Here is a 27,955-nt window from a genome sequence, read left to right on the forward strand (position 1 = left end):
AGCAGCCCATTTGATGGCTAAAATACTTTGTTTGCTAGATTGCCAAAGCGTTTATATGTCTCCTCCTAATATGTTGTTGGAGACTAGCAGCCCATTTGATGGCCTTGTTTGCTAGATTGCCAAAGCGTTTATACGTCTCCTCCTAATATGTTGTTGGAGACTTTGATGCATGATGATTCTTCTTAACGAAATTCATTTTTACTCAAAAAAAATCAGACACTTACATAGACTTTTACTCTCACAGACTTTCACTCTCATGCTTATATACTAAAACAAAATGAAAGAAATCGTAAAACTGAAACGAGGGGCCTGTTTGATTTTTATTTTTATAAAAATGTAATTATTTCAAAAATACATTTAAAGAGCAAGATGAAAGAAATCATAAAACTGGAACGAGATGGATATGTTTGAATTATTTTTTATTTTTAAAAACATATAATTATTTTAAAAATGCACATATATATATTTATTTTTCTTTGAGTAAAAAACTATTCAGTATTCACGATAAAATCGTCCTGGAGGCTGGAGTACATTTTTAAATACAGCACGAAAGAAAGGAATGATTTTGCGTGCATTTCTCGATTCCCGCTAAACACCCTTTGCTCATTCCCTCCCAGGCACTCAAGCACACCTACAGTCACGGTGTCTCTCTCACACACACACACAGCCTCTCTCACACACACACACAGCCTCTCACACTCACACACTGTGCGTATTCATCATCATATAATTTGTGAATTCACACTTTTATTCAAACACAACTGTTCCGTAACTGAGGTGCTCCTTCATTTTATGCTTAATTATCTTTGTATTTTTTGAATTTGTGCTTCTTATTTATATATCAATATCATTATCATACTTGCAATGCTTTCTATCGAACTTGAAATTTGATCTCAATCTAAAACCTAATCTGTATATCACATGTTCTTGTGTAATTTTAAGTCATTAGTCGCCTTAATTAGATGAATAATCACGATTTGTGCTTTAATTTTACGCATACTAATCGCCTGCTCGTTAATTTTGCTGTTTAGATAACATTACTTAGTTAATCACTCATATGATGCTAGTGCGTAAATAGATTTGTGCTTCACTGATTTCGGATCATTTCTAGCTTTTGTGCAGCTGTATTCGGACTCGTAAGGAAGTAAGGAAACTATTATCGATAGAAGTAGCTTAATGTATCGACCGAAGTTCAAAGTTAAATCAAGTTCTGCTGGTATATTTTGAAAATTCTTGTTGATTGTTGTTTGTTTTAGTTGTTTTTGAACTATTATGTTGTTTACTGTTCGTTTTTTTTCCTTCAAAGGAACCAAAACTGATACAGGCAGTAGTAAAGGATTGTCGAAGAATCTTAGTCCATCGCAGAAGATTATTAGAGGTTGGTTGATTCGAATGCATTATATCTCAGTTTAATCAAATGAGAGTATTATCTTATTAGTCTTAATTTATTGAGTTTCGTACTGACTAGTGATCAAGGGAGTGTATGCTTTAGTGTACTGGCATAACTTGTAAAATTGGTAGCATACCGTCTCGGTAATATCACAATTTCGTCATTCTATATGGAAGTTTGACTGTTTCAGATTACAAGAGAAGTGAACTCAACAAGTATATAGCTTCACCAACTTGCCCTAATACGCCAAAAACCAGCATTACAGGTTAGTTTGTAGATGTACTGTTGTAATGTTTAAATTCTCTTATAGCTGATGTAAATTTCATCTTCCGAGTTTGTGAAAGTCTTTTGGGTTACAAAACAGGCTAATTATATTTTTATTTTGTCTGATTAGCACTGTTAGCTGGATATTCATACGCGACTTCCTTTTTCTTAATTGTATCATTTCTCTGTCCTGCTATCTTTTTTTAGTTGCACTGTTCTTCTTCTGCCTACTTAAATCTTGACATCGTGATGGTTATCTAAAACTAGCTATTTGAGGGCAGCTTGATTTCTTTACCGCCTCATGTAAGAGAATTGACAGCTGTTTAAGAATTAGTGCCTGACTTGACATTCCCGTATGAAGATTGAATCTTAGTTCTTATGGCAAATGAATTTTTACTTGTTATCTGGATGCTGAACTTGTAATCAATAAAAGTTATGGACCTACATAATCTCCCTTGGTCTTATTGGTCTGATCGCAAACTTATAGGTTCTTTAAAACATGATAGAGGGAGAGCTCGCAGTGTTTAAGTCTTTGGAGTCCCATCTTATGATCCTGCATCCCTGTAGTCAGATGTGCCACGCTCTCTCTCAGCTTATTTATAGTCCAAGGTCTCATACCGCAACAGCTTAAGCTTTTAGATCAGTTGGCACTAAACTATGATGTCTAAAAATGCTATGTTTTGTTGCAAATTCCCTTGCATTGGCCTAAATTTGAGTACTGGAGACTCCAATTTGGAGTGAGGTACTAAAATACATTGCAATGCAGAAAATGTATGGAATTACAATCAGAAACTTAAGGATATGTCTATACAAGCCTCACAAGGTGTAGTTAAGATTAGAAAACATTTATTTTTGGCTGTAGCATATATAAAGTACTAGTATTGATGCCCGCGTTGCTGGGCTTTGAATCTTAAAAAAAAATTAGTCGACAAAGTAAATTGGACATTTAGCATATAGCATTGTAATATGATAGAAAGTGGAATATTAATTTATAAATTTAATTTCTAAGATATTCTCGGGTGATAGAGGATAAACTCTTAACCACTGAGCTATCCAACCGTGCTCAACTGTTTACAAACTTCGTTATGAAGCAAAAAAGATTCTAAGAACCAAAGACCCTTATCATAAATGCATTTCATCAATCATCAAACACCTCATTAATACTCCCTCCGTCTCAATTTATAGGTCCCTTTTGAAAAAAAACTTTGTCTCAAAATACTTGTCCCTCTCTTCTTTCAATACAAATTTATCTCTATATTAATTATGACTTTTTTGAAACTCAACATTATTCTCATTTCTCAATGCACTAAATCCCTATATTTATTGTGATTTTTTTGAAACTCAACTCTTTTCTCCCTTATCAATGTACAAATTAATGATACATGAGATAAAAGAGTATCCAACCAACTATTTTTTTAATATGCGTATTTATTCCAAAATGGACCTATAAATTGAGACGGAGGTAGTAATTCATTTCATAAATGATTTATCGTTATAAGTATGACACTGTCAATAAATATTGATAACATAAAAAATTATCATGTGATATATATAATTTTATTATAACCAAAATATATTGGTTTCAACAACTTCTCGACATCGCCTTCGGCGATAACTCGACTTCTATCTATCAACAGGGATAAAGTCATATTTAAATAAATTCAATAAAATACATTAACTATATTTAAAAAGTGTAACATAAAGATAATATTAAATATTTTTACAAAATGCTAATATATCGCAAATTTATACAATTAATATTGTTTATATATCATAATAAGATACAATGAGCCATTTAGATTATCTAAAAAAAAGTGCTTATAGTTTCTATTCGAGATGTTAACTATAAACCAAAATAAAATTTCTAAGATATTTTTGGGTGAGTCAGGGTCGAACCCAAGACCTGCGACTACAGAGGATAAACTCTTAACCACTGAGTTATCCAAAACTATATGAAGCAAAAAAGATTTGAAGATCTAAAGACCCTTATTATAAATGCATTTCATCAAACACGTCATTAATAATTCATTCATAAATGATTTATCGCTATAAATATGACACTGTCAATAAATATTAATAACATAAAAAATTATCATGTGGTATATATAATTTTATTATAACAAAGAATTTTAGTTTCAACAACTTCTCGGCATCGCCTTCGGCGATACCTCGACTTCTATCTATTAACACCTATAAAGTCATATTTAAATAAATTCAATTTAAAAATATACAATTAATATTGTTTATATATCATAATAAGATACAATGAGCCATTTAGATTATCTTTAAAAAAGTGCTTATAGCTTCTATTCGAGGTGTTAACAACCAAAATAAAATTTCAATGTATGTATTTGTATAATCTTTTTAAATTACAACTTATCGTCTATAAAAATTATCTTTATAGTAATAAAATATTATATATCAGCTTTTATTGAGGATTTAGACATTTTTTATAAAATTAAAATTCAAAAATAAAAATGAGTCACAAAAAATGTTAAGATTTTCAACTTATTATATTGTGACTTGATTTTCAACTTATTATATTGTGACTTGATTAATAAAAAATTTTATATTAAATATTTTAATATACATTGTCCTGCTATATCTCTTCTATTTCACAACTATATATCAGGAAGATGTTTCTTGCTTATTCATATCCATGTTATTCATCTAGAATTTACAGCAAGGAACATAAATGAATTTGATAATCACAAGGTGTAGTTAAGATTAGAAAACATTTATTTTTGGCTGTAGCATATATGAAGTATGAGAATTCAAAACCAAATACCTTCCTTGAAGAATGCAATCCATGTTATCTATCACGTGTTTTGGGCTATCTGAAAGTTCATTCCTATCTTATTTTCTCGATTCAGAATGGCAGGTTTTGTACACTGCTCAATTAACTCAGAAGGCCAAGAAGTTTCATGATGGTATCTTAAAACTTTCAGTATGTGGATCTCAAAGGAGGCAGGTTGGTATACACTATTTCTACAAGGCTGCCAAACAAACTCTTATTCTGTCTTTTCGTCATCTCTTCCAATACTAAAAGAATCCAAGTAATCGATTTAGTTTGGTAATGCATATCTGATATCTCCTTACATGTTGTTGATCACTCGATATACTCTTCCCGCGATATGTGAAGCTATTTTCAAGCCTTTTGCACTAGAATGGAAGCACTAAAACAGTAGAAAACACTACCTACCTTTTGTGTTGGTCTTTTGTGGACATTTACTTGTGTGTTGAATGATATTGAGTGACCAATGATAGAGTCGCATAGAAGCAGAGTGATACAAATATCTGATAATACTTATCACTTCTCAGTGGTGGTCCAGGAATCGATAAAAATGTTCTTCTCCCTCCCACTTGGTTTGCTTTTCAGATTTTAGCTTTTGCTTACATCTCTTTTTTTTTCTTGTAGTAATGTTATAGTTGCCTGAATCACTTATCAGTGCCTTACATGCTTGAAGATTGAAACTTGGCACATTAATTATTTTGCAGTATTGGAATAAGCAAAATTCGTACACGTAAATCACTATTCCTATTGTTACCACCAAAACCCAACATAAATGCTGACAGTTCTTGCAATCAGGTCTTTCTGTATGATGAAACTGGGAGACTTCTGGATAGCAGGTTTCTTAAAAGCGATGAAAACATTAGGTCTGGTGAATCATTGAAGTTGGATGGCCATTTGGTGGACATAGGAAACCTGAATGGAGACAATGAGCCTCACGAAGAGTCAAAACTTCAAGGAGGTGATTGCGTTGTGGTTAAAGAAACAGGAAGACATCATCAGCAAGTCCAGGAACAAACTAATTTTCATGGTGACTCATTCTCTTCTAATAATTACTACCAATGTGAATATAACAAGTATTTTACCATCCTGCCATACCTATATAATATTTTTATTTAGTCAGGTTACGGGAGAAGTGAAGTCAATAAGTATAGTGCTTCACAATGTCTGAATACATCAAAAACCAGCACGACAGGTTAGTCTGTAGATGTACCATTATATTTTTACTGTTTAGATTTATTGTAGAGTGTGAGATTCCTCTTTCGAGTTGGTGAAAATTTCTTAATTTTACAAAACAGGCTTATAACATTTGTATTTTATCTGATTACTGATATCAGCTAGATACTAGATACTCGTACAAGACTTCCTTTGTTATAATTTTGGTCTTGTAATTATCCTGTTATTACCATGCAGGGCTTCATCATGCAACAACTTATGCTTTTAAATGAGTCAGGACTAAAATCACATGAAAAAGTGCTATGTTTTGTTGCAGATTATTGGCCAAGTTTTGACTCGTAGAGTAAATTATTACAACACACTGCAGAAAATGTATACCATAGATCAGAAGCTGTAACTGAGAATTAAAACATTTATATTCAGTTGTAGGCATATGTAAAGTATGAGTTTGAGATACCTTTTCAAGTGAATTGCACTTCAAATTATTTATCACATATATTTGGCTAGCTAAAACTTCCTTTCTTTCTACTTTCCCTGGTAAGAATGGCAGGTCTTGTACACTACTCAATTAACTCAGAAGGCCAAGAAGTATCACGATGGTATATTAAAACTTTTTGTATATGGATCTCAGAAGAGACAGGTTGGTACGCATTTTCAACAGGTCTGCCAAAGAAACTTATATTTTGCCTTTTTGCTGTCCTCTTATGATAAACTAAAATATTCCACGTTACCAGTTGACTTAGATATATGTTATATTTCCCTATTATATGTAGTTTAGCTACTCATTTTGTGATATAAAGAGTTATCGAGAGTGAATAGGGGAGTTTCATCTGGTATGTCATAAATTGTGAGCTTAAACTATGAAAAAAGCACCACCCCAGTTCTGAATCGGTCTTGTAAATTGTAGGCATATTTACTTGTGTGTAGAATTCTTCCACGTCACAGTAGAAAGAAGCATACAGAAGTAAAGTATCACCAATACATGATATTATCTTTTCTGTGGTATTCTGGGAATCAATAAATAGTTCATTTCCCTTTTCACCTAGATCACTGCAAGGTATTAGCTTTTGCCTATATCTTTAGTTGCTTTTAGTAATACTATTAGTGTGCAGCTCACATAAGCTTAAGGTGATCAATGCAATGTTACTTTGTTCATTTTAATCTTGGAAACTTTGCACTCAAATATTTATTTTCCAGTGTAAAGAAAAACTGACACTTAATTCACTATCTGTATTCTTGCCTCCAAAAAACAATATACATTGTGACAATTAATTTAATCAGGTATTTCTGTACAATGAAAGTGGGGGACTTCTAGATAGCAGGTTTCTTAAAAGCGATGAAAATGTTAAGTCTGGCGAATCACTGAAGTTGGACAGCCATTTAGTCAACATAGGAGAACCAAAAACAGACAATGAGACTGTCGAAGAGTCGAAATATCCAGGAGGTGATCGCATTGTGTCAGGAGAAACAGGTATATAGTGCCAACAAGTCCAGATCCAAACTAATTATTCCAGTGATTTATTCACCCCTTTCTATTGAGTCACATCCTGTGAAACATGTAGTGCTGCTTAGATAGTCACTACTTATGACCACTGTGTTTGGCCTTCACTGAAATGCAGAATGGGATGCGATGTACACTGCTCAAGTAACTCAGAGAAATAAGAAGTACCACAGTGGGATTCTAAAACTTGCTTCTTGTGGTTCCTACAGAATGCAGGTTGGTTAATGTGCCCTGTTGGATGTCTCCGACAATTATTTCAGTTAACTTCTTGTTAGATTTAAGCAGGTGGTTACTCTGGTCAGCTTCTTAGTCCATCTGCTGTTACACATTTTGCAGTTACAATGCGACATTGTACAATATTCCAACCTCTTAATTCTGGATTATCAGTAGAATTACCAAATGTGACCCTTAAATTTTTTTATTCCATCGATTATATTTATTACTCCCTCCGTCCCATTCATCACATTTTCTATTTTGGGATGTCGCATTCATTTCTTAACATTTCTTAAGATGGCATATTTTTCTTTACAAATATTAATAGGTCCACCATGTTACACCTCTTTTCTTATCCTTTCTTTACTTTTATTCATTTTTCTAACTCTGTATCCAACAACAAAGTTAAGAACTCACTGGGACGGAGGGAGTACATAAAATCGTGTATGGCTATGCCTAGCAAATAACTCTAGATCCTCTTTTGTTTAGGTAACTGATACTGTCAAGTATGCAGGCTACTTTATTAGCGGAAGATGGAACTACTTTATGCCGCAGATATCTCAAGTTATCAGAACATGTAAGTTCTGGAAGTGAATTTCAATTTCCCAGTTATTTGGTGGAGGTTGGCGAGCCACGTAAACATCATGATGGTAAATATCCCTGTTAGAATCAGAATTCATTATATCTTATTATCTTGGTTATTGTGAATTTTAAATACTATATATGAATATATGATACACACCGTTATTCTTAGGCGTTCTCATTTTTTAAGGTGCTTAATGGGCTCCTGATCTTCCCTTCTAAATAGATAATGGTTTGTCTGTGTAGCACATCTTCAAAACAAAGCTCTTATTTCCAGAGATAAAGCTTCGGTTGTCAGTAGCTCCAGCATAGACAACACCAAAATAAGCAAGAGAGCCCATGCAAACAAATTTTCTGGTGATGGTATCTAAGCTATCATTAATAAAAATGAAGTGTTTATCACTGTCAAGTACATAGATATAATATGTGTGTGTCTTTCTTTCGTCTCCATGCAATAAATTATTTTTTATATTTTGCAATGAAGATGAAAGATCTGTAAGTTGTGGAGTGCTTTGAACCCATGTAACAGGGTGTTTAAAGGCCACCATTCAATGGAATTTGTGTCTTTAGATAATTTACATTGGGGCTAAACTCATCCTATGTATTCCTCTAGCAACAAATACGTTAATAGAGATTTTTAGGATTAGCATGCTGCTTGCATCTTCTTGTCGGTGCTTAGCTAGGTTTTAGATATCCCCTTAAACACTATATTTATTTGAATGTACACCAGAACTTCAAAGCAAGGATTCACCATGTGAAGAATCAGATTCTTTGAGATGCTCTAGAGTTGAGAAAACCAAAGAAAGTATGGAAATATGTTTTGCAGGAGTTCAAAGCAAGGAATTACAATGGAAAAAACCAGGTTCAGTTGTTAGAAGCTCTAAAGATGAAATAAAACCAAGTGGGGAAACATCTGTAGAGAAGCCAGTACGTGATGGTATGTATGCTATTACTTGTTTCCACAGTTCATTGTAGCACTGCTGAGAAAGCCTGCAGACTGTGTGCTGAATAAGATTTTGGGCATGGCCCTCATCATTTCATTGTGGGGGAGCTTATCAAAAGATGCTCGAATTTCTAAATATTTATTTCAATATGATATAAAATATATTTACATATTAGGCACGTCAACTTCTCTGTTCTCTGTTCCTGCAGTGCATGGAATCTTGTCTTTCCTCAAAAAACCTGTAAATCAGGAGTGCAGTGTTTCCGTTAAAAGAGAATTTTCAGAAGAAGGCCATGCTTTACAAGATTTGGATATTTTTCATATTGAAATCCAGAATAGTGTACAAGGACAGCTTGTGGATGACTCCCGTGGTCAATGCAGTGCTCTGGAGGATAGCAATGGTGACATTGCAGATATTATTTCTTCTGATGCAAGAGAAGATCCAGAATCAAAGATTCTTGCTTCTGCAGTTTCTTTGTGGTATGTAGATACTTCTGCATCTTCTTTGTGGTATGTGGCTTTGCTTAGTTGTTAGAGGTGGGTATGCAAATTTAGTAGGTTACATCACATAATCTATTCTTAGTCTGTTATATTTTGATTCTCTAAAATTAGTTTCGTCCTAAATACACTAGGCAATTGGATATTTTTTGGTGTTCCCTAAACCGATGCAAAAATATACACCAACTTTTTAGGTACCAATTGTCTAGACAACGAATTAGTGATGCTAGAGATATAACTGAACATTATTCAGATGTTTATATTCGTAGAGATGACCCTGCTTGTGTTGCTAATTACTAATATTGGTATATGCACAATATCTGCCAGCATGAAGTACACATTACTAGTTCTGGATACAATTATATGCTGCCAGTATCCAGCACAGTTCTGAGAAGACTTTACTGATCAAGCATACAAAATTATATTAGTATTAATTCAAACCAGGGGCATTAAGCATCTAAAGACACATTTGTTAATTGTGCAGTCATGGTAACAAGCAAAAGCCAACATCTTCCACATTTACATCTCAAATTGTAGATGACGATTCTGGATTTCAACAACCAATAGTGTCCGCAATGCCCAATGGATTAAGTGCAAAAGATAACATTAACAATCATCAAGAATCAGTATTTTCTCAAGGTGAGTATCAGCGCAACTGTGTTTACTTGTAACATAGTTCTTTATTATGTAAATGTGTATTTGCAATTAATTTGGATATAGTCTATGCAGCAGCATCTAGATTCGGCTTTGGTCAACCACTCAAAGAGGTTAAACGTAAAAAGCTGTCACAGGTTGGGGTCTTAAGTCCTTAACCAAAATGTGCATAATTTAGGAGAGCATGAAATAGAGAAAATGTATTGGTGGTATTATTTGTGCATGATACACTTTATTTATTTATATATAAACTTAAATTTATGATAATTCTCAAGTGTTGGTATTTTAATTACTGATTATATAATTACTACTTGTAGTTCTAATTATTATTGTTATTCTCTGCAAATTTGGTGTAGCTATCTGTCGATAGTCTGGGAATCAATTCAAGATGCAATGAATCATCTGACCCTTGTAATGTTGACGGGGAGAAATTCAGCACAGTTGTAACTGATGAATTCCCATCTTTTGATCTTGGATTCTAAATGAAGTATGTACACTCTGTAGCATAGTTCATTTTGTTAGTTTGACAAAGTGTGTTTTTAAGTGACTGATTTCCTCAATCCTTATGCACAGAGAGTCTGAGAGACTATTCTGAACAGATATATGGCTGCAAAAGTTTCCCAGGCCCCAAGCTAGTCATCTAGCTGTGAATAAATCTCGCAAACTACTGTTCCGGACAGAATCAGTTTTTCTTGATAAATATCACAATCAAGTTGTCATTATGAGATGATTGTATTCAGTTTGGCTGGTCAAGCATGGTTGTCAAACCTAAATATGTAGCTCAAAGGCTGGTTCAGTTACCAATATTAGTGAGATCTGAAGGGGGGCTTCTTTTTTTCCCAGTTATAAGTTTGTATGCAGTTTAGAGAGTTATATAAAGGCCTTTCCATAATTGTGCAACATTCTCTATTATGTTTTAAAATCATATATCCTTCTAATAATAATTTTATCATTCGGCTTTGCTGGAAAAGTATGCATTGCACCTCAATCAATAGATGCGAAGAGGAAATACAATTGCCGTACCTATGTAAAAGCAATTATAAAAAGTGTGATTCTGGACAAGGATACAATCAATTTTAAGCCACTGAGACCACAGATAATAAATGAGCTAACAAGAAACTGCACTTATGGTACAATATTAGCACTGGTGTAAGAGATTAAGTAAAATGATTTCAAGAATTTGCAGAGAATTGTTGGGTAGTACACAAAACACGACTTTCATCTATCATTCTAGTTTCTCACCCTCCTTGGACTAGTATATCTTAGTAGGGTTTTGAATAAACTCTTACTTTTGCGGTACTGTACAATTGCTTTTGATGTCCCCTTGTCTTCGGTATGGATTAACATTGAAGATGATCTCTGAGGCACCGGAAAATGCTGCAAACAACAGAAGAGAATCACTTATATAAGCCAGGAATTTTATTACAGATCATTGAAGTCAACAGTTTATCATCCTGCTGTCGGTACTTACCTGCTGTATGTTATTGTTAGCAGGATTTGGAGAACGTGATCTATCAGCAACTGACTCAGCACGCTTTAGTGAAAACCGAAGAGGTGAAACTCCTCGTGTATCTGCTTGAACATATACGTGTTGGCTCTCAATAAACCAAAAATCACTTGCAAAAACAATGCTATAATGCATAACATACTTGTTTGTGGAGTTAATAAGAAGTGAACAATCGTACTCTGACCTGATACTTTCCTTGAAGCAGCCCTAGTAAATGAAAAATTTGCAGAACCTGGGGATGCAGAAAGTGGCCGAGAAATTCCTCTGCAAAAGCATCACAAACATCAAATTGTAATCTTTATAGCAAAACAGAGACTAGTTTACCTTGATATCAACATTGTAGTGCATTACCTAATAATTTGTGCATCAGGTCTCACCAGATTTGGTTGAACAGCTGCAGTAAAACAATTTGCAACAAAATATACTCAGAAATTTTAGCTTGTTGTTGTCAACCGTGCTTCTCCCACATCTGTTAAGAACAGGAATAGAGTGACAGAAAAGGAAATATGATCTCTTCACACTTACATTTGTTCGAGCCCTCATCGAGACTCAAGCCGGGACTGTTTTTTATCAGTTCTGGCTCGCCGTTACTATCTGAAGTTGGCTTGGCTGCACAAAGGATGACTACCATGTTAGCTGATATTTACTCAACATTATAGTGATCAAATCCTAGTGCTAGTGAGGCAGGTATAATTCAGAAAAATGAAAATATCATGATTGCCTGGGAAAATGTATCTCTTATGGTGCTTCGGAGTCTCAACCACCAGAGTTTGTCGTCGAACTCCGACTTGCTCAGTAAACTCCTGACATATCCTTAACCTCTAAAATGCAGACCAATATCAGTCAATTGTAAATTTTTAAGCCTCAGGGTGAATAAGAACAAGAATTCATTTTGAACAAATAAGAGAACACTGACAATGCTCAAATCACTTCCATAATCAAGTACCTGTTCAATGTTCGAGAATCGAACCTTCGTATCAGAAAATTCAGTGACCTTATCATCCAAGAAAGTGGTGACTTTAAATGCAACAGAACCCAGATGATCAACACTACTGATAAGAGCTTTAGTCGCGTAATCTTTCACGGTTTCCACCACACTTCAAGAACATGTTGATCAAAAGAAATATCAGGTCAAAGAAAAACTCGAGCTCGAAAAAACAGACAGACCTCATCAATCAGTACCAGTAGTAAACTAGTAACCCAACAAGACAAACAAATTTACAAAAATTCAAAAAAAAACACAAGGTATTAACACCCAACTTACAGTTGTTTATCATCATCTCTCTCATAAGAAGATTCAAAATATTCTGCAGCTGAATACAACTGCTTCCTTATATTCTTCAAGTCCTAAAATTCATTAATTTGCATTAAAAATCTGAATGTCCATGAGCCTTTCTGAAAGTAAAAACTATTAGATATTCAGATACATACCTTCAAACTATCAGTAAAAAGAATGTGCTGCTGCATAAAGAGTTCATCATAATTTGATGATTGTTGAGCAACATTTGCTGAAAACAAGGAAGTGCCTCTTTCCATCAGTCTTCTAAAAAGTAGTTCCTACCAAAAAATTATCGGAATATTATCTAGGATTAATTAACCCACAAAAATGTTTAGGCATGAAATTTGGAATTGAACAACGTTCTCTTTGAGGCCTTATAACCAATCAATACGACCCCGTAGAGCAGCTTTTGATAAAACTGATTTATATCATTACGAAAGACAAAAATTTAAAATTTTGCAAGTTAAAATGTTTATAGTGTGCTTCGGAGTATAACAACCTGTCATATGTGATTTATTTGTCGAATTTGTTAACTAAATAATTTTCAATACGACATAATAATTGTGTTCAGACACATATATGAATGGCTGAAGAATGAGATGGTGACAAATGTAGAGTGCAATAATACAAGTAATGCAAGTAGGGCAATACCGGTAGGGTAGCAGAAATCTCAAGCTTTTTCTTTATGGCACCAGCAAAACACTATTATCTATTCACACAGGATACTTTAACAAATTAAACCAAACAGATAATAAATGAATAAATATATCTTGACATCAAGGCAAGCAATATATGCCATACATAATTTCAAACTTTCTGTACTTTGTAAGATCTTGCTACCCTTTTGTTGATCGTAATTGATCCTCAAAGATTATAGCCAATAACCTACTCTATATATAAAGGAAAAGCATGGCAAACATTTGTTAAGAAAGTAGGCATTGTTTGTGAAGTGGTTGATAAATCCTTATCAAACAGTTGGGCATGTGATTAAACATATTAATAATGCAAAACCCCGCTAATTTAAACGAAAATCCACCCTTCATAGCATGTTAATGACAAATTCTAACTTGAAATGAGATTTACGACAAAAATACTATCACTAGTCCATCCAATCACGCTTACGTTTTTTAGTTGAAAAGTTTTGTTTTTTGGTATCGTATGGATCAACCCATTTGTGAAATGCGTGTCAGTCTTACTGTATCCTTTCCCTTGTTATGTTCGTTAAACGTATATCTCCCATTCATATGAACACCATCATAATAGATTGATTTCTTCATTCATCTTCCATGTAAAACATTTCAACATGGGGACGGTTTACACATGATAAATACATTGGTGAACGAAAACAATGAATGCATGCTTCCACATAAAGGCATTATTCACTGTATTCTTTCAGCTAATTTGCTTGTACCTCACCTAAATAAATTGCCAGTTCTTTTTCACAGAATGAAACTGTGTTTTTCCTCAAAAATCTGTTTCTCCAAATAAACAAGAAGAATACGAGGCCACACATGCTGGACAGAAAACAAATTTCATACTTTTGGGGTCCAAATCATCTAATCAGATAAGATTTAAATGATTAAAAGTGAGCTGCAAGTTATCCTATCTTGACAGACACCAATCCATTCAAGTTTTAGCCTGCTGGAAACAATTACAAAGTCAAAAGGCTATACAGTAGCAAAAGGCAACTGAAAGCCAAACCACATGAAGAGTATGGTTGTTTCTACAGTCTACTTGATTCATATGGGAAAATAATATAGAATGGTCCCCTTCAACAATTTTTCCTCATCATTGTCCAATTATATTGCACTGAGTAAGAGGATTTAACAACAATAACACAGAAAGATGACAGAAAAACATAAAGACCCCGGGAATCTATCACACTATGCGCTCCAACTCCCTTGCGTAACTAAGTGTCTGAGTTATGAGCTGCAGAGACGGTATCTCCTTGCAAGGAGCAGATTCTTTTGCCTTCTGAAAAGTAACCAACCCATTCTTCATCTCCCACTCGGGATGCTCCTGCATTTTATTGACATAGAATGCTTAGTGCTTACCAATGAAATGGGCTAATTTATAACTGAAGTAATCAAGTCATATATGCCTTCATACAAATTTCAATACTCGCCCAGCACATAAAATGACTTGTAACATAGTAAGTTACTTGATAAGGTATGTATTGTATGCATCTCGCTGTAACTTCGCCATGAAATGATGCACTGCACACATATATTTAATTTTAATAATATAATATGCTCTGCCTAAATGGGACTGGGGGCCTGTCAGCAGATTCAATTCAAAACCAAACACATATCAACCCAAAACTTTGCACTGATATACAATGTCGTTTACAAAGTTTTAACTACCAAATCTTTAATGGGAAATTCTCAATGGTACCCTTTTAGAATTGGCTTTTTCAAATGGTACACTGACACGGGGAACTAATTTGTACTTCAGGTCTCTATGACTCCTCTAAGGAAATGTATAAGCAAGAACATTACAAAAAAAAAACTAGTTATACGAGACTTTTGGAAAGCAAAGGCAAACAATCCAATCAAATCTAGGTGGGAATCATTATTTGTGGAATGTAGTATACTGGCTACAAAGGGTAAAAAATTCAAGCTAATTATTACTGTTGCAAAGTCTGAATACAATCAAACAAATTTGAGCATCAACTTTGGGGAACACAATCAAGAAGATATTAACTACTATTATTGCTGGTAACAAGGTTTTCAATGTTTCTGATGTGGTAGTCCTGCGGCAGAACCTTTTTTGACAGCAACCAAACAAAAGGGGCAGAGATTTAAAAAGTATACCTCATTAATATATTCAGAAAGTTCTCGGTCTGTCGAGAACAGCAACATTTGTCGGGCATCAGCTACTGAAAGAGTGTCGTAAGCCTTTTCACTGCATCCAGCTATTTCATCCCTACATATGACAAAATTGGTTATAACACACATACAGCCAATTTCTACCTCTCTTTGTTTCTCTCAATCACATGGGCAATCAAATTTAAGAATTCAAGTCGAGATCATGTGATCCCTCTTTTCTCGCTATACCCATGTTGAGGTTTATGCCTCTATAGTATGTGACCAGACTAGCACAGGAAAAGGGGAGACGGAGACTAGATATAATACATAGAACTAATGTTTGCATGCCCTTTTTACTTGGCAACTAATAATGGGATGATGTATTTGATTGAGGACAGAAAACAACATACTGTTTGGCAAGTACTTGGCAAATAATTATAGGGTGATGTCTTTGATTGAGGACAGAAAAAAAAACACTATTTGGCAAGTACAATACATTAGCACAGCATAAAGAATATTTTCGCAATCAATAATATCATAATACTCATATTCATATTTTCGTAATTTTTTCTCTTCAACTGATACTCTAGTAGTCACATATATTTCGATTAACTCTTGTTCCAGGAAAAAATTTTGATAATGAAATTATCTTGTCATTCACGGGGATCATTATGACAGCCTCATAGGAAGGCCTGTTATGAGAGCCAATGCTCTCTGTAGAGGTATCGGTAAAACTAATTAATCAGAAAAGAAAAAGAAGTTAATTATATAAAAACAAAGAGATTCAAAATACTCTTTCGGATAAAAATGAAAGCTGTAATAACTAAATCTAGATCAATCCACATTTTTTTAAATAAATTAATTTCATAATGAATTGATAATGGACTGTGATAAAATGCTTTCTTTTTTTCCTTGAAAGGTCAATCACAGTTATGAAAAAAAAAAAAAATCTCTTTACATCTATATCTATATCTATATATATGATGGATATACCTGGACCAATATATATTTCATTGTATGATGCTACTCTATCCATTAATGAAAAAATATTGCCTTACCTACATGTTTTAGGATATATGTCTTTCAATACATTCTTTCCACTACCACTTGTTCCCCTAAATGCAGCCAGAAATCTAATTGGAGATTGAAAAAATTTATCCTCAAGTTCAACATGACAGCAAAGCATTTATGTGTTTTTTGCTGATTCATTCTTTAATAATTATGTTGTAATTTTTCCCTGACCTACTGAAATGGTGAAAAGTGGCCCACCAAACAAACTTTTGAGACATTTTTAGGAGCAAAATTGCAAAACATCCCCAAGCTTCTCAACCCCCAAATTTTGTTTGAATAAAGTATTTATAAATTTGTAAATAATGCTATAAACTGAGTTGAACAAGTCAGATCCATTTACACTTTAATCCTTAATATCTAAAGGCCTCCCTACCAGTGGACAGTGGTATCTCATTTACAGAGTATATTAAACAATCCCATAGCTTTGCATGAACATTGTCTCAAGTATAAGTCCAACTTTTAACATGCTTAATTATACTGGTTGAGTTGATTCACACTTCATCTTCTTGTAACAATGCAATTACTGTCAAAGTTGGGCCCGCTTTTACAAAATTTAACAACAGCAAATTCAAAACTTAATGGTGCCGGTCCAGGGTGTCTGCTTACAATTATATCTTAGTTGATGCTTAAATTAATGTCAAGAAGTTTACCTGACTGTCTTTGCCAAAAGATCCAAAAAGTAGACATAGGTTTCATGAGGTACAGACTGCCTAGCACTTAACACTCTGTTGTAAGCGCCTTCCATGAAAGACTGTTCCAATTCTACAGCATGTCTGATGCAAGGATTCTCTAATGCGCTGGCTGAAAGTAACTCCAGTTCAGTATGGAACTCAGCAATTCTATTCTGCACTAGTAGTCTCAGGAGATTGAGACCCAATATGGGGAATTCCTGAGGGGATGGTGGAAGACGGTCCCTGCTCCAACAAAACAATGACAACAACATGAAGCATCTTTATAAGTTCCTTGGCTACTATAGTAGTACACATGAAAACTAATATAGATAATATTCGGTAAAAGATATGCTTCAACTTTACTATTCAGTTCCAACTTCTATAGCAGGCAACACAAAGGGAATGATTCCATAAAGTTACAGATAAAAGAAAGATTAACCCCAAATGCAAAAACCTAACATAGAACTGCCCCTAAATCACCATATTACTAGGGAAAAGCAGAACATCTTTCATCTTCATTTAAAACCTTAACTTTACTGCCAACATTCTTCTTAGGATTTAGAAAAGTAATTAACCAACTAGAGACATAAAAAAAAAACATGATTACCCTGCATCTGTGTAGAAAGGCTTCAGCTGAAAGAAATCCCTCTCAAAAGCATCCTGATCCTCAGTCTTAACACTCAACACAACTGCATGCTCATATATATCCCCTGAAAATTTCATACCTCTAAGACATCAGGTTGAGGGAAGTAATATAAATAGCAGCGCAACTTGATAAAGACTTAAATAAAATTTGCCTCTCCCCTTGTATCTAAATACTGAAAGAACTTACAATAACAAGTGTACAAACAAATATATTGTGCATCAGAGTGTACATAAATTCTATAGGCACACATAACAAAGTACTGTAATATATATGGAAAACAAAACACAGAGACATTACTTGCTATTGTCAACTCATGTACAGCATTAGGTGTTGCTTCAAACAAAGGAGGAAGACTTCTAAATCCAGTTAGCATGACCTGAAACATGGACACAACATCAATTTAATAAGGAATAGAATGTAATACCAACACCTCCAATTCCGAATAATACAAGTGCCCTTGAAATGATACTACATGCTACAACAATTGTTCAAAACGCAGACACTTAATTAATTGATATTCAACCACCTCATACGGAGCACAAAATTAAATTATCATGTTGTGTTCATCTTATATTGTTATTGTCATTATAATTTGTGAAGTGTTATATTAAAAATATAGTGCATCAATAATATTCTTGATTATTGCATAAAATACGAAAGGGATTTGTTTCCTTTAGTATTAGAATTTCACTAAGCTGGAAATCCTTCTTATATAAAGAGATGCAATATTATACTATAGAAAGAGTTTGATTGATTATTAAGTTTTTTTTTATCATTTTAATTCTTGTCCTCCATTAATAAAAGACCAATAAAACCTAATACCAGAGCAAATTCCAATCTCAACCCATCTACACAATTCAAGAACTTGCTCGAAAATTCAACTAGAACCCATTCATAAAAACAAAGAAACACACTAAGCTACAAAACCCTTTAAGACAATCAAACCCTGCTTGCTCAACAAATCACAAAAACACTAAAGATATTCAAACTTTAATCAAATCACCTCCAAATGGGGTTCAATTAAACAAAGAACAAGACACAAACTATAGCTTAAACACTAAATAAAGAGCCACAATATACACATCTATAGATGCAGTTAGAAGGGTGTGTGTGTGTGTATATACCTTGAGTTGAGACAAGAAATTAGAACAAGAATCAAAATCACCACGCGTCATAGCAGCTTTGAATCTCTCAAAGAGCTGAGATAACTCAGTTAGCTTTGGATCCATCTTCTCTCTCTTTCTGTGAGTGATCTGATTGCAGAGCTTCAATGGGCTTGTCTCCCTTTCTTTTTGCACAAGAAACTGAGGGAGAAGAAAGGCTTCAATATATAAACGGGTGAGGAGGGGATGGTCTGTTTGGGTCTACCCGACCCGATCTTTCAGCCCACCCGGAACAAGTCGGAGTTGGTATTTTCTTTTCCAGTGATTTTAAATTTTAAAATTACCATAAAATTAAGATTTATTTAAGCCCAAATTCCACATTTGAATCGCAAAGTTATTGAGTGAATTAAAATTTACTGTATTTGGTTGACTCGATCATTAATATGGATGCGGTATGATTTTTAATTTTTGGATTAACAGTTTTATTTTAAAAAATATTATTTATCTATTAATTACAAAATTATACTTTTAGAAAATATAAATGTCAAAGGTTCACAAATCACATCTATTAAATTTATATAATTGAACATATATTTAATTATTCAAATTTTATATTTATTAGAATTGGAATGATATTTTAAAACTTGTACTTATTATATTTATATAAACTTAATATAATAATCAGTTTTTATTCATGTAATCATAATAAGTACTCCCTACGTCTTTATTTATTTGTCACTTTGACTTTTTACATGTAACTTAAGGTGAATAAAAAATATAATTCCGTTTATTATTTTTAAAATTTTTTTTTTGAATAAAAATGTAAATTATAAATTTTAATTCAGAAAAAAAAATTAAAAATAATAACTATAAGTACATTTTTTAAACACATTAAATTACGTGAAAAAATCAAAGTGACAGATAAAAAAGTAATAAAGAGACGTTGAATTAAAGTTGAAATCAAAGCGATGACAAACTCTTATTTTTACTCGAAATATTTTTACTAGAATAAAGAAAGAAAAAATAGATACAGAATTGTATCTGTATAACCCCCAATCCTCTTATCCATTTCTCCTCCCTCTCCAAAAATTCAGAGCTCTGCACCATAAAAATGTCATCTTTTTCATCCCCATTTCTGAAATCACTCACATTATCATCAACCCCATCAGCCCTTTCATTCTCCCACACAATCTTGAAATCTTTCCCAGTGAAATCACACACATTCCTCAAGAAAAACCCACCAGGGTCTTTGTCTATCAGAGCCCAGACCCTTGATTTTTCAGGGTCATTCTTTGAGAGAGGTGGGTTTGGAGGTGATGATGACCCCCCAGCAACAGGTGGGATTGGGCTAGCAACTGCTGTGGAGGAGAAAGAAGAGCCTCAATGTCCACCTGGGCTCAGACAGTATGAAACTATGGCTGTTCTTAGGCCTGATATGTCTGAAGATGAGAGGCTCACTCTTACTCAGAAGTATGAAGAGGTAGTCCTATTCTTGTATATTTTTTCCGGTCCCGTCATAATTCAACATAACGGGAACTTGATAAAATACTAAACTTGATAAAGGATTTTTAGTTTCTGAGCATATAGTTTACATAAGCTTATAGTTTATAATTTGAAAATTCTTGATTTACTAAAATGTGAATGAAATCAATTGAGTGTGAAATTAATCAAATTACTAAAAAGGTTCGTTCTTTGTAGTTTGTAGATTGAATTGGTACTTATATGCACAATGTACTTGCTGCAATTGTTATTGTTGTTGCGTCTTTTATAAACATATTGTTATGGATTTTTTTTATTTTGTAGGCTTTAGTGTTTAGTTTTGAATGGGAAATATGGGGGCGGAATTGGCGTTAACTAGTTACTCTTCGTAAATCAGCCGATTAGTTCGGATTTGAAATATTATTCTAGTGTTTAATTATTAGCACTTGGTAGTTATTTTAAAAACTAAGTTGAGCTAAATAGTTCAGGAGGGAATTGACTTTGAAGGATGTTTTTGAGACGGTATCTTTTTAGTAGTTTTGTGTTATATGCTGGGAGCTAGGAAGCATGAGTGCGGGTGCGGGTATGGGGTGCGCGGTACGGGGATACGGGAATTCGGCAAATTTTAAAATATGGGGATTCGGGTGCGGGGGATTCGGCAAATATTAATATATTTAAAATATATTTTATACATGTATTTGAAGATATATAGTCATATTTAAACTAAATAATTGAATAAATAAGATCAATATCCTTAACAATATACAATATAATTATTTAATAACACAATTATCATATTATAAGGTAGTTATGTGACAGACTATTCAACTAATCACAAAATTAATCATTAAAAAGAATCCCCAAGAATCCCCGAGTATCGAAGAATCCCCAAGAATCGAGTGCGCGGTGCGGCGGGTGAGTGAAGTATCCCTGCTTTCTAGGCTGGGAGGGATATTAAATGCATTTGGTTCAAGTTTGCAATGGTGAGCTGCTTTAGGGGCTGATTTCGGGAGGATATCCAGCTGAGACAACATCAGACTCTATATTGTAATATGATGGAGAATTAACTAGGATTGTTTATGGTTTATGATAGAGACAAGGTTATGAAAGATTGAAATCATGGATTTGGAATTTTAAGGAGTTATAGAGATAGGTATACATACTTTTTCATTGTATGGCCCTAATAAAAAAATTGCAGTCATTAAACTCGGCACTCCTGAGTAAATTTATATGTAAAACTGGACCAATCAGTTAAGTGTAGGATCAGATCACAAGAGTAAATTTAGGAGAACGGTTGGATTTCCAATTGACATTAGTATCCTCATAATATATTTGGATATAGTGGGGGTTCGATTAAGCATAGCAGCGGTTCCAAAAAACTCCAAGTGCTTTTTTATAATTAAAGATCAATTTGGACCATATCCTCTAAATTAGCATATATAAATAAGTTGGGCTGCTGTGCAGAGTATCTCTATATCACAAATAGTAATGCCTCTACATCTGTAAATCCAGTTAATTGGTTTTCCCAGTAGACATCATTTTAAATATCCTGTTGTAATTTATTAGGTTATGTAAAAGGCATGCTACCCTTTTGCAACCTCCACAAGTACAAATGTGATCTGCAAAGAATGTTATCATCTATAGCTTTTTGTAAATAGGGGACGAGACAGTTTTTTTTACCACTAGTTCCCAATGCTACCAAAATCATAGCATAGTTAAGATGACTTTATCCTGAACTAGTTAAAAGGCCTATTTTACTGGTGTCCATATGTTTATTCAACGCAGAGCAAGAGATAAACCCCTTATTCACACATATGTCCATATGTTTATTCAACGTAGAGCAAGAGATAAACCCCTTATTCACACATATGAAAATAGATAAAATTAGTTGTGATTATTTCACAATAAATTGTCAGTTGGTGTTAAAATTTCTTGATTTCGTGCTTGATATACTACCATAATTAGACAAAGGCTTTAAAACTTTTTTTGAACATGTGCTTTCTCAGTTGCTTGTTGCTGGAGGTGGAATGTATATAGAGGTATTCAACCGAGGTGTCATTCCACTGGCTTACAGCATCAAGAAGAAAAACAAGGCAGGAGAGACCAACACTTACCTCGATGGTATTTACCTGTTATTTACCTATTTTACCAAACCCGAATCTATGGAAGTCCTTGAAGAAACATTGATTACAGATGATGAAGTTATCCGCTCATCTACGTTCAAGATAAGGAAAAGGAAATACTAGATGATGAAAATTTGTAACATCATAATGTACTTTTAGGAAAAAGGTTCTTCCATGGATGTTTCCTCCTTTTGTGTAGTCAAAATCTATTTATGTAATTCCAATATAATTGATATCATGTGTTGCGGATATATACAATTGCTAGATGCAGAAGAGGTTGTTTGCCTGATATTCCTTTACATCTATGTTATATTTACCAGAAATAAGTAGGCAGAGAACAGTTTTCTGAAGAAGAATTTATCTGCCTTTACTCAGTGGCATCAGCTGGAATCAAAAACTAACATCTTAGCAAGGCCTAAAATAGTAAAGGAAATACTATACAAAGCACCAAAACAAGAGCTACTGATGCCAAGGTAATCTTCAAGGGCATCTTTCCTTTATCAGTCCGCAAGATTATGGCTTCATATAGTGGCCAGCTATGTACAACCACATAACCTGTCAAACAGATCTGTAAACATACATTTTCAAACCTTTCTTTCCCAAATATGGCTTGTTCTATTCCACTTGAAAACGCAACTAAGTTGATTATGGCTGCCATGGTAATTGTCAAGAACATTGGTGATGAAACGCCAAACACGAAATATCCTTTGTCATATCGGCTAGTCTGTTCATCATCAACCACCTTACTTGTCACGTTGAACCCGGTTGCTGAGAAGCCAAAACATCCGAGTATGTATTCAAGCATTGCAAATGGAAAGCTTGTAAGTCCCCTTATCAACCAGCTTTTCTGATAATTCCACCATTTTGGAATAGTTCCTCCAGTTGTCATGTAGTCTATGAATTCTTGCATGATTGCTCCAACAAACAGAAATGCATACAAGTAAAACCATGGATCTGATACCTGTACTCAGAGCCTACTAATCAATATCTGTGAGACAATTCTACATAAGAACTGAAATAATATAGCCAACTGTTATGTTTAATCAATGTAAACACACCTTTGGGAAGATTGGCGTGGAGTTGATGAGTGCTAGTTGAGGCAAAAATGCATAAACTGGAACTGGTATGGACCAAAAAGGCCATGAAATGTAGTGAATATAACAAAGGGCTTGAAGAAGGTTTAAAGATTTGAGTCCGAAGGTTAGGGGGCTAAACTTGCAACATATAATTTCGAAGTAGCCCATGAACCATCGTTTACTTTGACAAAGCATATCGTTGAGGGCTATAGGAGAGCTCCCAAGAAACGCAGGTCGTTTAGGGTAGCATAAGATGGATTTCCAGCCCTTGCAATGCAGCCGATAGCCTGTGTAGAAGTCCTCAACCAGAGATCCATAGTTAAAGCCAATCTGCAGAATCAATGACAGAATTACTCTCAGAATCTGTCATTCTACTGTAGTACATACGTCCGTGTCAGTGGTAACTGTAATTAGGATTCTTAGCATTGTAGCATACTACATACCCCGTTTCTTAGTAAGTTTGAACTCAGAATGTGTGTGTAAGTAGGCAACCGATAACGGAGATTACCTCGTATCCCCATCTGGTCTGGTCCTCGTACCTGCAACCTGCCACATGGTCTGCTAGTGCTAAAATCTCATTGTCATGTATAGGCTTGCAAACATGATAATCTGGGCTTAGTTCAGGAATCTCCGGGAGAAGAATTGACAATGGATCTCCAAATAATGCTCTTCGTTGGAAAAACGAACCCGTGCCAATATAGTTTGGACCCATAAGACCATCCATTCCATAAGCATTGATTTGGACATAACTCTTCCACTCAGAACCATAGATGTCATTCTTGTTGATTCCATGAAAGATTTGGGGGAACTGTACGTACGCTAGATCTGATTTTATCTTAGGGTCCAAATAATAGCATAAAGCTCGTAAAGGAGTCGTTGGATCATTTGAATAACTGTCACAATCCAGGGTTAAGATTATAGGTGCATTTGTCATGATCCCGGAAACTCGAAGCTTCAAAACCACCAAATATACATGATTAAGCTACAGTAGATAGTTACATAAGGTTTTATTTGATAAATTTTACTGCAGTTTCTAGTTAATTTCTGTTTTGAGAGTAATAGTATCAACATTTACTTACTAACATATTAAGAGCTCCGGCCTTGAACTGGTGAGCTGCAGTGGCGATTTTTTCTCTTGAAATATATATAAGATTAGGCAGTGCATGACCTTGAACGTCTCTGTTTATGCTACTCTCCAAGAGAATCTGCATGTAGGTTACAAGAGAACCGATTATCATGAAGCCGGAACCTATTTATCCATTATTTATGTATAAACTTGTGTGTGTGTTATGGCCTTATGGGTAGCAGTGGTGGCGCTGTGAGAGAAGAATGAGGAAGGACCTGAATAATGGTGGGATGGTTTCGACTTGTGAATCCGTCAATACCACTGCATTTGCTGAAACTCTTGAGGACTTCTTCATCCGCAGTGATGTGGTTGACACCATTCACATCTCCTCTCTCCAGCACCTTCTCCACCGTAATCTTCATCTCTCTGTAGGCCATCTGTGATTCATATACATGTACAAATTATATGTATATAAATTTGTAAGATCTACTGTTCAAATATGCCGTAATAATTGTGACTTCCCAGAAATCTAACTTCCTAAATCCTAGATACTACTGAGAATACAGATAGGATTTGTAACTTAAAACTTGTAGTAATTTTTTTTTAAACCTAAGGAAGTTCTTTCTTTCAAAATTCTCCCCTGAACTAAAGTGTCAGTCATGAAGTAGCGATATCTTTTTTGTAATGGTCAATCATAATTATGTACTCAGTGTCAGTGAAACCTCTGGTTAAATTCACAAGAAGTATTCGTTAAACTACAATGCTAGAGACAAATTAACTACATTTTAACAAAGAGACATGAGAAATATATTCAGAACTCGAAGAAAATGCAATGGCAGATGAAGATGAAAGTAGAGACAGACGGCACAAGATGGAGTACTTGTTGGCACAAGAGGATCAACAAGGAAATTTGAGGTAAGACTAAAAAATAAATGAAATCCATGAGACGATTTGTTCTTTTTTTTATATGCTTTTTTCGAATTTCTAAAGCTAATCATGTTCTGAAATCGTTTAGAAGCTTTGATTGGTGCTTTATAATCCTCTGTTTATTGAATTTGTTACGAACCAGGGAAACTTGTATTATGTATACATATGACATTTTGTCATGACATGAAAGAGTAAGGATATGTATCCCAATCTTATCTCAATTTTTTTTCTAAAGTGGCAAACAATAGTTGATCTTAATCAGATGGTTTATGCATAGAGTTCATTATTTTATTAATGTCAGTAAAACTAATTAAACATTTTCAATTAGGTATTAGAAAAAAAAATTGGGAATAATTTTTGGATACCTAATATTTTTCGGCATGATATATAGTATTCGAAACTCGAAATCAGCCGGTATGGCAAGTATGGGATCTACAAGCATAGCTTTGGGTTTAGGGCATCATATGAGTGGACAAAAGTGCTGATATGTATGCATACGTTATACATTGAGGACCATACGATATTATTAATCTGGAACACTGGATTCTGATGTAAACAGCTTACCAGATTCACACTAGCAAAATCTTTTGAATTTATTCTACTGGACTCTTCTTAAAGTTTCTTTATAATTGTATCGATTGCATCATTTCCGCATTTGTAATTTTATATTCCTTGAATCGCATTTTTTACACATCACTCAAACTGTCTATCATTTTACCGAGAGAAGAGAGATATCCACTAGTTTACCATATATATCACCGGAATATATTTAATTTAAGTATAGTGTAATACCTCAATTTCATCCCTGCCTTCGGTGAACTCGCCAATCTGTGATGCAAAATACGCCTCGGGGCATCTCTCTACTAAGTCATGCTTCCTGCAGAACGGTAGCCAATGTCTGGCAAACTTGGCCGCCTCCATGAAAGCGAATAGCGTCAACTGAGAGCCTCCATCATCCGAAACATACACCGATAACTTTTCTGTAGGATAATCATAGGCCATGACTGATAAGGCCGTGTTCACGACCCCCATAGGAGGCTCCTTGTAGGGGTCAGCTGTGCAGATAAATATGTCTAAAGCAGGATATTCACTCTCATTTTTTAGAATCTGTGGTATGTTCTGAGGAAAAACCACCCGACGGATTGGAGACATGCGAAAGGCTTGGTAAGTAATGGAATTCAGAGCTAGAACGAGGTCAGCTAGCAACATCAGGATAGAAATTTTAGTATTTGAGTTGATCGAGAGGTTTTGGAAGTGGTGGTAGAAGAGAGCAAAAATGGCACAAGTGTATATGGCTGCGAAGACACGATTAAACCAAGTGCGACGCATAGGGATGATTTTGTGAAGAAGAGGATTAGGATTTTCCATTGTGTTTGTCTGTTTGAGCTTTGATTTGCAGGACTGCAGTGAGCTACAACTTCACTGATGACCTCTCCTCCCACCTTGCTGGTCAACTTTGTAGTCTTTATTATTACTCCATCTATTCCATTGGTTATTTAGCTCGGGACACGGGGCTTGGTATGCATTTGAAATTTTCTAAAATACGTGATAAGTAATACAAAAAATCGTAAAAATATAAGAGGAACGGGGGAGTATCTCTTAAAATGCCTTTTGCCTAGATAAGCTTGTAGTATCCATTGATTTAAGTAGTTAAATTATAAACTTAACTTTTGAGTTTGTGTTATGGAGACAGAACATAGTACCTCCGTCTCTTAGTTAGTTTATTACAGAAGATGGGGCTCGACACACATTTTAAGATTTATGCAAAATGTATAAATTATTTTAAACCTTTTGATTAAAAAAAAATTTAATGTATAAATATTTATAAAAAGAAAATTAAAAAAATAAGTTATGTAACTATATTGTATATACACCATATATGATATATATGAGGTCAAATACATATATACATGGTTAAATTCACAACAAACGCATATTGCAACATATTATACCGTCTTTTAGAAGCACGACAATGATACTAATGAACCCATGTATTCACGTCATACCTCAGTTTTACCGTTATGAAATATGTTCGTGAAAGGATCCAGGACCTACATATCATGGTCAAGAATTTATGTGATTGAAATAATTGTTTGGACCAGTATATGGAAGTTGTGGTTAGTGGAAATAGTTGATTCATATGCGCAGTACGTATGTGGATGTGAATCATTGTAGTCTCGTAGACAAG

The 27,955-nt window shown here is 34.3% G+C and overlaps 5 protein-coding genes across 21 annotated transcripts; 2 read left to right on the forward strand and 3 right to left on the reverse strand.

Moving 5' to 3' along the window:
* Positions 1-502: 502 nt before the first annotated feature.
* Positions 503-10,964, forward strand: LOC108209413 (uncharacterized). 11 transcript variants are annotated; one of them, XM_017380294.2, is made up of 18 exons: positions 503-777; positions 1,112-1,216; positions 1,307-1,378; positions 1,581-1,655; positions 4,528-4,625; positions 5,244-5,475; positions 5,569-5,640; positions 6,164-6,261; positions 6,903-7,092; positions 7,241-7,338; positions 7,850-7,985; positions 8,164-8,274; positions 8,648-8,854; positions 9,070-9,340; positions 9,843-9,997; positions 10,079-10,149; positions 10,369-10,499; positions 10,586-10,964. In XM_017380294.2, exons 2-17 carry the CDS (start codon positions 1,177-1,179, stop codon positions 10,492-10,494), a joined length of 2,052 nt encoding a protein of 683 aa, XP_017235783.1. In that variant the 5' UTR covers positions 503-777; positions 1,112-1,176; the 3' UTR covers positions 10,495-10,499; positions 10,586-10,964. The 11 variants fall into 11 exon arrangements, 10 of the variants coding, with proteins under 10 accessions (XP_017235783.1, XP_017235788.1, XP_017235790.1 ...); XM_017380291.2 differs by having other exon boundaries at positions 504-777; positions 8,164-8,280; XM_017380298.2 differs by having other exon boundaries at positions 504-777; positions 8,164-8,280; positions 8,744-8,854.
* A 173-nt stretch (positions 10,965-11,137) lies between these two features.
* Positions 11,138-13,656, reverse strand: LOC108209414 (protein ABIL2). Of its 7 annotated transcripts, none has more exons than XM_064087608.1 (10): positions 13,450-13,656; positions 12,951-13,027; positions 12,784-12,866; positions 12,466-12,616; positions 12,241-12,340; positions 12,045-12,128; positions 11,871-11,913; positions 11,698-11,783; positions 11,484-11,584; positions 11,138-11,389 (listed from the first exon to the last, which is right to left on the reverse strand). In XM_064087608.1, the coding sequence occupies exons 2-10, from the start codon at positions 12,984-12,986 to the stop codon at positions 11,243-11,245; spliced, it is 831 nt and encodes a 276-aa protein (XP_063943678.1). In that variant the 5' UTR covers positions 12,987-13,027; positions 13,450-13,656; the 3' UTR covers positions 11,138-11,242. The 7 variants fall into 7 exon arrangements, with proteins under 7 accessions (XP_063943678.1, XP_063943674.1, XP_063943675.1 ...); XM_064087604.1 differs by having other exon boundaries at positions 12,951-13,076; XM_064087605.1 differs by lacking the exon at positions 13,450-13,656 and adding an exon at positions 13,298-13,417 and having other exon boundaries at positions 12,951-13,076.
* A 657-nt stretch (positions 13,657-14,313) lies between these two features.
* On the reverse strand, positions 14,314-19,303 carry LOC108205880 (26S proteasome non-ATPase regulatory subunit 8 homolog A). Its single transcript, XM_064087609.1, has 6 exons — positions 19,118-19,303; positions 18,291-18,369; positions 17,955-18,057; positions 17,327-17,590; positions 15,612-15,723; positions 14,314-14,817 (listed from the first exon to the last, which is right to left on the reverse strand). The coding sequence occupies exons 1-6, from the start codon at positions 19,220-19,222 to the stop codon at positions 14,677-14,679; spliced, it is 804 nt and encodes a 267-aa protein (XP_063943679.1). The 5' UTR covers positions 19,223-19,303; the 3' UTR covers positions 14,314-14,676.
* A 785-nt stretch (positions 19,304-20,088) lies between these two features.
* On the forward strand, positions 20,089-22,987 carry LOC108209365 (small ribosomal subunit protein bS6c). Its single transcript, XM_017380229.2, has 2 exons — positions 20,089-20,576; positions 22,582-22,987. Exons 1-2 carry the CDS (start codon positions 20,208-20,210, stop codon positions 22,819-22,821), a joined length of 609 nt encoding a protein of 202 aa, XP_017235718.1. The 5' UTR covers positions 20,089-20,207; the 3' UTR covers positions 22,822-22,987.
* Positions 22,976-27,306, reverse strand: LOC108209364 (cellulose synthase-like protein G3). The gene is made up of 6 exons (XM_017380228.2): positions 26,560-27,306; positions 25,116-25,277; positions 24,854-24,979; positions 24,283-24,726; positions 23,757-24,104; positions 22,976-23,659 (listed from the first exon to the last, which is right to left on the reverse strand). The coding sequence occupies exons 1-6, from the start codon at positions 27,133-27,135 to the stop codon at positions 23,114-23,116; spliced, it is 2,202 nt and encodes a 733-aa protein (XP_017235717.1). The 5' UTR covers positions 27,136-27,306; the 3' UTR covers positions 22,976-23,113.
* Positions 27,307-27,955: the final 649 nt, after the last annotated feature.

The sequence above is a fragment of the Daucus carota genome, chromosome 2 (assembly GCF_001625215.2).
Source record: "Daucus carota subsp. sativus chromosome 2, DH1 v3.0, whole genome shotgun sequence".
Classification (NCBI taxonomy): domain Eukaryota; kingdom Viridiplantae; phylum Streptophyta; class Magnoliopsida; order Apiales; family Apiaceae; genus Daucus; species Daucus carota.

What these genes read in the sequence shown, in the direction of transcription:
- LOC108209365 (XM_017380229.2), top strand. Translation starts at nt 20,208, where the DNA reads ATGTCATCTTTTTCATCCCCATTTCTGAAATCACTCACATTATCATCA. An exon ending in TTACTCAGAAGTATGAAGAG is followed by an intron (nt 20,577 to 22,581) that starts GTAGTCCTATTC and finishes GTGCTTTCTCAG; the next exon opens with TTGCTTGTTGCTGGAGGTGG.
- LOC108205880 (XM_064087609.1), bottom strand. Translation starts at nt 19,222, where the DNA reads ATGGATCCAAAGCTAACTGAGTTATCTCAGCTCTTTGAGAGATTCAAA. An exon ending in ATTTCTTGTCTCAACTCAAG is followed by an intron (nt 18,370 to 19,117) that starts GTATATACACAC and finishes TCCATGTTTCAG; the next exon opens with GTCATGCTAACTGGATTTAG. An exon ending in ACATGAGTTGACAATAGCAA is followed by an intron (nt 18,058 to 18,290) that starts GTAATGTCTCTG and finishes TGAAATTTTCAG; the next exon opens with GGGATATATATGAGCATGCA.
- LOC108209413 (XM_017380291.2), top strand. Translation starts at nt 1,177, where the DNA reads ATGTATCGACCGAAGTTCAAAGTTAAATCAAGTTCTGCTG. An exon ending in ATCAAAAACCAGCACGACAG is followed by an intron (nt 5,641 to 6,163) that starts GTTAGTCTGTAG and finishes TTCCCTGGTAAG; the next exon opens with AATGGCAGGTCTTGTACACT. An exon ending in GTGGTTCCTACAGAATGCAG is followed by an intron (nt 7,339 to 7,849) that starts GTTGGTTAATGT and finishes TCAAGTATGCAG; the next exon opens with GCTACTTTATTAGCGGAAGA.
- LOC108209364 (XM_017380228.2), bottom strand. Translation starts at nt 27,135, where the DNA reads ATGGAAAATCCTAATCCTCTTCTTCACAAAATCATCCCTATGCGTCGC. An exon ending in AAGGCAGGGATGAAATTGAG is followed by an intron (nt 25,278 to 26,559) that starts GTATTACACTAT and finishes TATGAATCACAG; the next exon opens with ATGGCCTACAGAGAGATGAA. An exon ending in CCACGCCAATCTTCCCAAAG is followed by an intron (nt 23,660 to 23,756) that starts GTGTGTTTACAT and finishes CTCTGAGTACAG; the next exon opens with GTATCAGATCCATGGTTTTA.
- LOC108209414 (XM_064087604.1), bottom strand. Translation starts at nt 13,055, where the DNA reads ATGGAAAGAGGCACTTCCTTGTTTTCAGCAAATGTTGCTCAACAATCA. An exon ending in TTTTTACTGATAGTTTGAAG is followed by an intron (nt 12,867 to 12,950) that starts GTATGTATCTGA and finishes AATGAATTTTAG; the next exon opens with GACTTGAAGAATATAAGGAA. An exon ending in GATTCTCGAACATTGAACAG is followed by an intron (nt 12,341 to 12,465) that starts GTACTTGATTAT and finishes TCTGCATTTTAG; the next exon opens with AGGTTAAGGATATGTCAGGA.